At 44.3% G+C, this 11,286-nt stretch overlaps 1 protein-coding gene across 1 annotated transcript in view; it reads right to left on the bottom strand.

Annotated features, from left to right (window-relative positions):
- Window positions 1–222: 222 nt before the first annotated feature.
- GALNS (galactosamine (N-acetyl)-6-sulfatase) overlaps window positions 223–11,286 on the bottom strand; it is a 46,122-nt gene continuing 35,058 nt past the window's right edge. Inside the window, exons 13-14 of the mRNA XM_074158015.1 lie at window positions 3,798–3,915; window positions 223–309 (exon numbers count right to left, since the gene is read on the bottom strand). Coding sequence (XP_074014116.1) covers window positions 223–309; window positions 3,798–3,915 — 205 coding nt within the window. The remainder of the gene's footprint in view (window positions 310–3,797; window positions 3,916–11,286) is intronic.

The following is an 11,286-nucleotide window of genomic DNA, read 5'->3' as shown; positions in this document are numbered from 1 at the left end:
ACCATTTACGGAAACAACTAAAAAAACAGAAGAGTACAGGCTAAACCCTGAGCACTAGCAATATAAACACTGGCCCTTTTGGAAGAGCAAATGATGACATCATACGTACATCACACCCTTCCTGTGTAAACAGGAGTGCCAACATGAGAAGACATGCACTGTAAACTGTATGTCCGGCCGGTTACAGCTTTTCTGTGGAGTTCTCGAGGGCTGCAGAGAAGATCAATGAGGCCAAAAGCACTTCTTAGGATCAGACTCGGGCTGTTTCAGGCACTTCCCTAGCTTCTCACAGCCTGGAGGAGACCAATTCTGTTAAAAACAAACAAAAAATGTACAGAAAGATGATTCGTATCAAGTATCTGCTAAGCCCGAGCCCTAACCTCTTGATCCTCACAAAGACACTCTTATGTCCTGCTTGAAAAATGAAACTCCTCTTGCAGCTGATGCTCCTGGGCTCATCTACTTCCCAACTCCAAACACCGTTCAAAAAAAGCTTTACGAAAGACTACAAATCCTTCTGCAGCAGATGATTCCCTCTTCTGGGATACAGTGGTCTGCCAGGACTCAGGTGACCCTCCTCTCTTTCCCGTAGAAGCATGGAGCAATCAGACCACAAGGTTTTGGCGAAACCCCCAATTTTCCTGGGATCCAGAAAACAGTTATCATTCTTAGCACTAAGATATCCAGGCACTTTCTTGGGGAAACAAGCAAAAAAGCAACAGAAGGCCAAGGCTATGAGAGAGATAAGAATGTTGGTATTTTAATGAGCATTTTGATGGATGAATTCGCGAACAGATGGAGTAGGAAGCATTTATGAGACAACTACTCCAGTGCATACAGACCAAAATTATTTCCCTCCCTTGTTTCCATGTTTCTTGAGCTACCTTTCTCCAGCATGTGTACGACAGAGAAATGACGTCAGCAAGGAAACCCGCTGCAAACCTCAGCTTCCAGAGGGATTAACAGAGGAAGGAATTTGGACAAAAACTTTTCCAATTTCATGGGGTTTTGTGATTTAAAATTTGGGACTGCAGTAACGTGAATAGCAGGTTACAATTCCCATTCTGCCTTCAGAAATCTTTTGCGTTCATTCTCTGTCCTTCTCTCTCTCAAGGTCTATCCACCCATGGAAGATTCCTGCTGTCACTTATTAAAGGCCAGTTCAGCTCTGACCTATTGCCTTTCATTTTACTTATTTTTATCCTTCAGGTCACTTATGTTTTCTTAGAATTAAATCCCTATAGAGTAAAAGAAAAGCTTAACCCCAGAAAAAATGCCAGAGCAGGTTTCTATTCCATACAGCTGACAACAGATGGCAGTGAGACACCAGCTATCTCTGCAGAAGGAGCAGACCACAGAGGGGAGCTTTGGCGGAAGGCACCTCACCGCACGAAGGGCTCCAGACAGTTTAAGAACTATTAATGCTGTTTTCGAAATCCATTTCTCAATTTGAAAATGCACAACCACTGCTGGAAATTTCAGATGCTTGACCGCTCTGTAGAGGTAACAGAGATCCAAAGGAAAAAATGAAACGTTTTTTCTTTTGAAAAAACCAAATTGTATCTGCTTCAGCCTCACAGTCCAAGTCGGCTTTCCGGGATCTGTGCTTTAAGTGGTGAGAGCCCCGAGGACACCATGTGTGCTGCAAGTCAAACATGCAGTCAAGCCAACACGGCTCCACTGCATGGAGCAACTTCTCCTACACTTCCACAGGAGGAAAACACAGCAGCAGAACTGGATCCACAGGAGCTTCATCTACATGGCTGGTGGGGTACACCACAGATGGGCCAGCAAACACCCTGCTCAGGAGGGCTGATGCTGCTGCGCTTACGTCATCATAGAACAGTTTAGGTTGGAAAAAATCTTTAAGATATCAAGTCCAACATCAATCCCAAGACTGCAGTAGCTACAAAACTATCCATCTGCTTTGCTCACGGATAAGTAAAGACAATTTTTCTCCTCTGTCCCAGAAAGGTTATTATATGTCCATATCAAATGAATGGGCGACAGAATTTAGAAGACAGCACTGGACATAGTATTAGTACGTGATATTTATCTCCCAGTACCCTCCAAAGACAGATTTGGGCCCCAGTCAATCCCAGCAATACTATCACTAGAGAAAGATTTCGTTATCTTCACCTCTGGTCTCAAAAAGTAATAATTTATGGCCTGTTTATTTCAGTTTTGTGACCATGTAACTAGCCTGTTAGAAGTTTACATAGACTAGAAAACTCTTTAACGTAAAAAAGTTTCCTGCTGGGATTTGAATATTTCTCCCAGAATCAGAATACCACTCAGCCCACCAAGGAGGACTTTCTCCCTCACATGGCCTGAATGATCAGGTTTGAGCTTGGCCAAGCACTGGAACAGTCACGGGCAGGAGTGACTGGACTTGGCCAAGCCCTGGACGTTGCCATAGCCAAAGCAGAAGTGGCAGCCCATGGTCTGCAAAGCTTCTACCCGGCTGAGCTAGGACAAGGCATGCTCAGGGAGAAGACTGACTCTCAGTATCCCCAAGGAGAGGGCAGGGGTACAGGATGAAGTACAGGACATCCAGTCCAGCACTTTTTCCATTATGCAACACAGACACTGTGTGTTGACAAACAAGGCTACCAGATGTTTTCACAGCACCTAAACACACTGCAGCAGGGTAGCTGCAGAACAGCGGAGTATGCCTACTCTTTACAAACCAGTTTTGGAGTTGGAATTAGCACAGAAGAAATGCCTTTCCAGCGAAGGTCTCTGGCAGCAGCCAGGCGGTGGGGAGAATGCCTGAACCCAAAAGGTCCCAGAGGAGCACAGAAGAAGAGTGTTTATTAAGAGAAAAGTTGAATAATGAAAGAAAACAACACAGAAACAATGGTCCTTCAAATCTTTTTCCTACTTAACATCCAAAAATAAAAAGATGTGACAAAGCTAAAAAAGATCTTTGCCTTCTCACTAAGGAGACACAACTCCACATTTTGTACTTTTCTGTCTGGCTGGAGATAGACCCTAAGCAGCAGGTACTGACTGTTTGTTTTAGAACCACAAAATGGTTTATGTTGGAAGGGACCTTAAAGATCGTCTTGTTCCAACCCCCCTGCCATGGACAGGGACACCTCCCACTAGACCAGAAGATTATTTCAGCATCAGAAAGATTTTGCCTGTTACTATTTTGTGTCAGTCTACAGGCACATCCCCTTAGACTACACAAACTCTCGCCATCTGACAACTTCACCTCCTACAAACTATCCAGTTTCTTTCCCAGGTTCTCAACAAACCAAGTAGCATTTGACAGAGAAGCCAAACTTTAACTTTCTAATATGCAATTTGAAACAGTAAACAGAATTGAAAATGTTTGTCATGTTTCAATCCATAAAGACTTTGGAAAAGGCAGGCATGGGTGGAATTAGATGAGACCGAGCAAGACCAAAGATCACTGAAAAAGAGCCAGTGTTCCAGTCCCACTACTCAAAAACACAGAGGACTTTTGAGATCTGCAGAAGGGGATTAGAAAGGAGAAGCAGCATGTGCAGCTGTAGATACCACAATTATCTCCAAGGAAGGAAGCCACGGAGTTTATCACAGCACGTTGGCAGACCTAACCTCACTCACTTTGTATGAGCCTTCCTATGCTGCTGCATTCCACAGGTAACAAACAGCCCTCTCCTCCGTGAACAACCAGACAGCCCTTCAAATGGGGGAGCGTGGATCTCTTCTCCATCACTTCCCAGCATTAGGTGACATTTTTAAACCTTTGCAAAATATATTTTAAGTTAAAAATTCTCAAATGTATTTATGCTTTAGCCACTCACCATGACGGCCTTGTCGCACACGTTAAGCTGTGGCTCCCCTGGCACCATGGTCACTTTGTGCTGCTGGACAACGGCAGATATTTGCTCCATAGCCCTTTGGTATTCATCACTGACAAAACTAGAAGGTGAAAAAAAATACAAACATTATTAATGGAGCTTCATACACAGCACTATTGCAGCGTCCACATCACTAAGCTAGGTCAGAAGATTTTTCCTGGGACATAGCAAAGGAGAAGAGTATGTAAACATGCAGTTGACACTAATTGCCCACAGGTCCGTAGGGGAATGAAACATCTGGGCTGACAGAGTCCAGCCTGGCTGGGCCTGGAGGCTGCAGGTCTGAGATGCTCTGCTTAGGGCAGCAAGGACAGCAGATGGCCTGCCCTCCCCAGCAAAGAAGCACACCGCTCCTGGCAGATCACCTCTCAGCATGGGGCTTCAGCTTTGAAAACGGCTAGTCCCAGTGGTCCCAAATGTGTCACTTCGAAGCCAGGCAGACACACTGCAAGGTTTTGTTGATTCCCAAGGTGCATCTTGTTGGCAAAGGTGGCACGTACAAAAATGGGTGCTTTTGCGGTTGTCCTCAAGCTGTGCCTTAAACTAATAGCAAGGGAGATTTCGTAGACAGAGGACAAACACCTTGCCAGACACATTAGTACATAAGTAAGTTTGCTGAGGTGATCCTTCCTGTGAGTCACCCAAGAGGTCACCAGCTCCCTTTGTGCTAACCCTCCACTCTTTCAAGTATTTTTCTGTAACACATGCATCATGCAGAGGTGTTTATTGTAGGGACACAAAGGTAATATCAATACTGCGTTTTTCAAGAGCGTTCTCAAGCTAAGAGTTTCAAACACAATCATTGGCTAGTAAAACCTCACAATCACCAAGTAAGATGAACTAATATTATGCAAACAGGAAGATGGAGGAGAAGAAGAATAGAAGTGACTTGTCCAAGACAAGAATACCTCCTACGTTTTGCAACATCCACCCTGGGGTTCTGCCCCATCTACATTCTTCCATTACAGCTTTATTATTCCAAGCTGGGACCCATCTGTAATGCTCCAAGCCCTCATACAGGGTTATAAATTACCAGATTTTACTCCAGTAGGTACTTGGTTAAGTGGCTCAGGGTGTACTTCACTGATACTTCAAGTATTTCTAAAATGGAGGATTACTACCCAATGATCTCATTTCGTCCATCATGTTAAGAGTCACTTAAAAAAACAGAGAGCGGCAAATTGCTTCTGAAGATAAAAGAAACAATGCAGCTTGGTCCTGACCTCAGGCTCCCTTTGCTTACAGTCCAAGCTGGCCACCAGCCCCACACTCCAGCTAATTTCCTTCTTTGAAAAACAATCACATTTCGAAGCCCAGTAATGTGCCAACAGTTTCCAGTAAGCCCTATAAATATCACATCTCGGCAACCATCCAGAGAGAAGCCGATTGTGGGGATGGGCCTGAGCTTTGCTGATAGAGAACCGGAAGGGAATTTGAAATGACAAGCTCCAGCAAACTAATCTGTTGCTCTCACACCCAGCTAGCTGTATCCTGGTGGGGAGGCTATCACCGGGACCGGCTGGCTGTGTGATCTGTATGGACCACCCTGAAATTCAGACTATTCTCACAAAGGTCCCAAATCTGCTTGCTCCTCTCCCCGCGCATCCTACCTTAGCACTCACAGCAGCCAGCTGCTTATTCCTCCACTGCCCCAAAGACTCTGCTGAAAACAGTGGGACAGGCAGAAGTTTGGGAGCTGCCAAGGACCACCTCTGACTCACACCCTGATGAGGACACCCAAGGCAGCAACGGCCTGGCTCAGCCAGTGCTGTATCCCAGTGGCACAATGGCCTTTCAGTTTGGCGAGATTTTATCTGGAAGCCCTCTGGTCGCATTGCAAGCGCACAGGATTGCCAGCCCGGCAGCAGGCTTGAAAAAAATCAAAACAGATTTTTAAAAGAGGCAGAGAGGTTTTAAAGCTAACCTGTGTTGACACGCAGAGGACAGCGAACACGGGAAAGCCCGCGCACGGAGAGAAAAGGCTTCATAGACAAACACACCGAGGGAGGCTGCCTAAAACCACAGGCGAGTACCAGGGACGCGGACAGCATGTTCTCAGCTGGAGACTGGATGCAACAGGGGAGCCAGAAACATTTTAAAGCCTACGTACTCCAGTGATGGAAATGGAGATGAAATGCAGTTTAGCCAGACACGTGTATTTCAGTGTTTTAGATTTCTAATGCAGCTATTGTGCCAGGATTTGAAAGCTCTTCCAAACTCGAGCTAATCACACTTTATTAAGAACCTCGTTTTAAGGATTAATATGAATTAATACATATTTTAATCAATTATTAGAGTCTAACAGATACTCTAGATATCAAATCATTTAATGTCTCCTACTGCTGCTCTTGTAAGGATCTAATGTGTTTATTTCTGTCACATACTTGTGTCATCTCTCCAGCATTTAAGATCCTCTTTTGGAAGTGGACCCATACGATAAAATGTTGCTACTAACTAATTAAGCTCCACAGCATCTTTGCAAATATTTAAGTGCTAAAGAGATAGCCCAATTTCATCCATCAGAACGGCTTTTCATACATAGGATTCCAAATTAGCTATAATCTGGACAGACCAGTGGAAAACACAGCTGTGGTCTGGATGAAAGATAAACAATATGTTGTCACAACTGCTGCTTTTTGCTCCAAATATGCCAGTCCGGTTGCAGGAAAAAAAAAAAAATAATCTTTTTGCTATAATCTTAACTACTGCATTTATCCACGGCATTGTTGCTCGTTAGCAACCTAAAAACACGTGAATGCCGCAGTATAACAAAGTAGGCTTGAGCCATTCAAGTCATCGCCTTGCTTTAATTCCCATGTTTAGGACACTCCTGGCTTTTTCAGTCAGCTCAGCAGTGACAGGAGATCTTGGCCTAACCTCGGTTCCTGGTGTTTCTGAACCGCTCTCCCCTGCAGGTTCTACACTTTTAGATTATTTCAGCATTTAGCATAGGCTGAATGACTCCCCCAAAGCATGATAGAAACGGCTTGGCACGTATAAAAGACTCGTACTTCTCACATAAGTACAAAGCTGGCTAAAGCTAAAGAACACGTATAGATTATGCTCCAAGTCATACCGCTAACCTATAAACCTTGTCTCAGTAGGACTTAACATGCTTTTAAGCTGGCTAAACCTGTTGACACTAGCTTAAAACATATCCGATTGCAGCTGTCTTCCTTGTGTCGAAGTACACGACAGCGACAGACCCTGAGTGCTATAAGGTGTCATTCAATACTGAAGATCACCACAGATCATCTTCAGACGCCTCAATTAAACACACGAACTATCTTCCTCACCCAGACGTGTATCAAGTCTTCACGCATAGCAGGGGACTGCAGAGCCTGCAGGGTGGCACCAGCCCCAGAGCTGGCATTGACATGAAACTGGAGTCACGCAGAGGCAAAGCTGTGCTGGTGGTGGGGGTCGGCTTTCCCATCTTGGGCCCATGGAGACCCCCATTCCTCGCTCTGATGAGCTCAGGTTTTGCTCAGACCGACCTGTTTCGCTCCACAATATGAACCGAGACCCAATATCCATGCGGCAATTTGTAAAGTATTTACCGACTGCACACAGAGGGTTAAAACCCTACGCAAGAAGGGCATTTTGAGACAAAATCCGCAAGAGAAGAGTGCCTTTAATCTGTATGTAAGATGGGGATAATTACTTCATGGTAATCAGTCTGAGTTGTTAATGGAGCTGGGAACCTCTCTTACACGGAGTCCCATCGTTTTCCTGAATGCATGTGCTGGCTGCAAGGGCAGGGTTTGCTACATTCTCTGTTCCAAAAAAAAAAAGATGATATTATCTATACAGGTGTTTGGGCATTGTTGTCTGCATGAAGATCCAGACCTGGCTGCCTCCAGGGCATGCTGCATTTTGTATTCCAGTTCAACAATCCTGCAGAAGGAGAGGTGGGAATAGCACTGGAAGAATGAGAGGGTGAGCAGGTGGTGTTGTGAGGAGTTTGCTAAAAGAGATCCCCCAGCGTACATGAAATTATTCCACGCTCAGAATGAGGGAACGGAGTGGACAAAGTCCAGGGTCATTACACTAATTGACACTTTACCTCCGGGAAGTCTCTGGAGATCCAATCAGGGCTGGATTGTGAGCACAGGGTCCCAGGCACAGGTGTGGCCTGTGCTTCCTTCATTTAGTGTAATTGTGCCTTGGCAATCTGTTCCCATCTCCTCCCTCGCCAAACACAACTCCAGTGTAACCTGCTCTGCTGTTAACCCCACCGTGCCCTCCACCAAAATTCACGTTTGGAAGAAGGGGGGTTTGTCTCACACGCCGCTTTTGGCATTAGATTTAATCTGGTTTAATCTTGTAGCCCTCAGTCTCTCACCTTCAGCTCTGCCAGCATCCTGAGCTGTACGGAGCAGGAGAGGGCGAGACTCTACCGTCATAAATACACCCTCAAATAGATCAGAACCAGAGCAAATTAAAGAGCGCTTTCAGCATTTTTAAAAATCTAGATCCTGATGTTTTATACTTCGTCCTGATGATTCATGAATGGGTGCAGCGCAGTATGTCTATCCTGGGAGCGACAGGACCATGTTATTATTGAGAGGAATGTAACAAAATGGGTATTATATATAGTGTGCTTCATAGAAACCTGACAGTGGGCTCTTAATAGACGCTTTTAGATTTATAGCTTGTTTTACCAGACGCACATGAAGTTATGGGAAGAGCATAAAACTTGGCTAATGAAGGAAGCATATTTTACTTCCTTCTCCACTGGAATTATTTTAATTAAAAACATTATTTTTAATTGTGAAATACACCCATATTCAGGTAATTTGATTTTATATGTTATCAGTGCTGTGAGGCTGCTCAGCACTGTAGTATCTAAGTCTTGATCTTGTCCTATTATTCAGTCTTCCTCAGTTCCTCTTCTATTATCAAGTTTATTTGCAATTTAAAGTCTGCACAATACATGAGACAGACAACAGGTTTGGGGCTCTGCTGCTGAAACATGGCAACTTGCAATTACTGGAAAGATCCACAAGGCCAAAGGAAAACAAGAAAAGGAATCAAACAGAAGAACGCTGGGCTGCTCATACCCCAATTCACCTCTGTGGTCCAGCAGCATCTGCAAGACCCCAGTGGCAAATACCCCATGCGGGGCATGTGGCCAATTAGCCACATGAGTACTTGGAGTACTAATTGTGCCTCTCACCTGTGTGGATTCTCTAATGCTGCCCACAGCCCTCCTTCCAGCAAGGAGATGCAATCGTGCTGATCCTCTACCTGATCACCTGTTTTCATGAAATTTGTAGCTCCCCGGCTTTGAGGACCCTGTTTTTCTGCTGCATTTCACTGCAAGTGACCAGAGTATTGAAATGGCACAGGGGATAAAGGCAGAGTGAGTATACAAAGCCTTAGTTTCTGCATGAACAGGCGACAGAAAATAACGACTGTCCATCTGATCCTCCCGCTCGTTGCTTCAGTGGTATTTCTGAATCATCATTTAAGCAATGTGTCCTTCAGGCTGCTCTCTGAGGCCGTAGCACTGCCCGGACCTGCTTCTGAAGATGTCCATTTCAAATTGCATTTTGCATTTTTGAAACCAGTTCATGTGGCTTCCAATATTCCTTTTTATACAGCATCACTCTAGTCTAGACAGTTACTCAACAAAATACCTGCAGGCTGCTGGTCTGCCACGATTAAGCACAAGTTACAGGTTGATCTAACGGCGTGCCACAATGCAGAGCGCTGATCCCGGACTGGGCAAAGGGCAGCTATCGATTGAGAGGAGTTTGCCTCCGTTCTTAGTCCCCAGGCTAGCGACTGTCCTCCACAGATGTATTTTTCCTTCAGCCCTCTTCCCTCCAGAGCTGGCTGCATACTGGCTGTCACGCCTGGCTTTCATACTTCTGACAACATTTCTGCGTCCAGCCCCTGCGTGGCTGATGCTCGATGTCTTTACTGGCATCGCTGAGGCTCTTTATCCATAGCTCTCCACGGTTTCCACAGATTTAGTGCTCCTCAATGCCACCTCTCCTGTGGCAGCAGCTAAATTCGCTCCTGCAGTGCAGCTGGTACCATTTCCTTCTTTTTCAAGAAGATGAGGAGTCAGCATTTCCCCTGGGCAAGATTCTGGCTCTTCGTTACACACGGTTTTTTCCCCATTTTGCACCTTCTGTCTTTTCCCCACAGAGAGGTTTCTGCCCTGATCAGTAAGGTGAGACTGGCAACTTTTCAATCAGATCCTTTTCCCTTTAGCTTCCCTTCAGGAGCTTCTTTCATTCTTTTCTGGCTCCGTAACCAGTGCAATTACCTCTCTGATGATTTCCTGGATTTTCCATCTGCTCGAAATAGGCACTTGTGAGCTCTCTTGTTAATTAATGTGTTCTAAAATCATTATGTTCATCAACCAAGCCTTATCACTTCCATTTTACCATAACAGTAAAATCTATTGCCCTAAGTGAAACACAGGTATTTTGACGTTGAAAATTTAGTAAACTCAGTTTTGAACAGAGGCTAATCGCTCAAAGCAGAAGTTGCTACTAACCTGGAGTATCAACAAGGCGTGAGCACGCTGTACTTAACTTATTAAGGCTTTGCACCCCTGGCTCAAACTGACAGAATTTCAGAGGTTCCTGTTATAAATTCTTTTTGCAGCTTTGGAGTCTGACTCAAAACGCTCTTTCTACTTCAGTCTGTGTTAGGTATTTTCTTAATTGTATTTTAAGCTCTGCCAGCTTTTGCTATATATTATTACCTGTGTTCTTCCCGACTGGCAATGAAGTATTTTAGTGAAGGCGTGTATAAACAGTAATCTGTGACTTGGGTAATAAAACTGACAACTGTTTGTGAAGATGCTACCAACAGATAATTTTACTGAATTTGTCACATACGGTCTGAATGGAGAAACAAGTTCCCTATGTGGTACTTGGCGGACACACAATATCCCAAACATAACAGAATTGAGTAAAGAAAAAGACATATCAGTAGTTTTTGTTCTGCATTCTGATAAATTTGACAACAACAGCAACCCACAGTTTGAGTGTCTTTATACAAAGCAAAAACCCCTAGCAATTGCATCCTGGGAGGAAAAAAAATACTGCTTAGACATAGAGAAATGCTTCTGCTTTGTGTGCTGCCTAACACACAATATTATTTATATTTTAATGTTGAGAACTATAAAAAAAAAAAAAGATATCTTTTCTATCCCACAGCCTACACAGACCTAGTCAATCTCTTGGATGACAAAAGACACAAACGGTTCATTTCTCACTACACAAGGACCAGGTAACAAGGTAACTCTTACTTTTTTAACTGCAGTTACATTACCATTTTTGGCAACCAAAAGAAAGATTATTTACCAGTAACGGCACTTCTTTGAAATATATTGCCCATATATACTCTGGTATTGTAGGTGTTCTTATTACAAGCACCTCTCCAGACACCAGTTATGTCTCATCAGTAC

Source organism: Numenius arquata, chromosome 13 (genome assembly GCF_964106895.1).
Source record: "Numenius arquata chromosome 13, bNumArq3.hap1.1, whole genome shotgun sequence".
NCBI classification, from domain to species: Eukaryota; Metazoa; Chordata; class Aves; order Charadriiformes; family Scolopacidae; genus Numenius; species Numenius arquata.
This window is presented reverse-complemented; position numbering and strand designations above follow the sequence as displayed.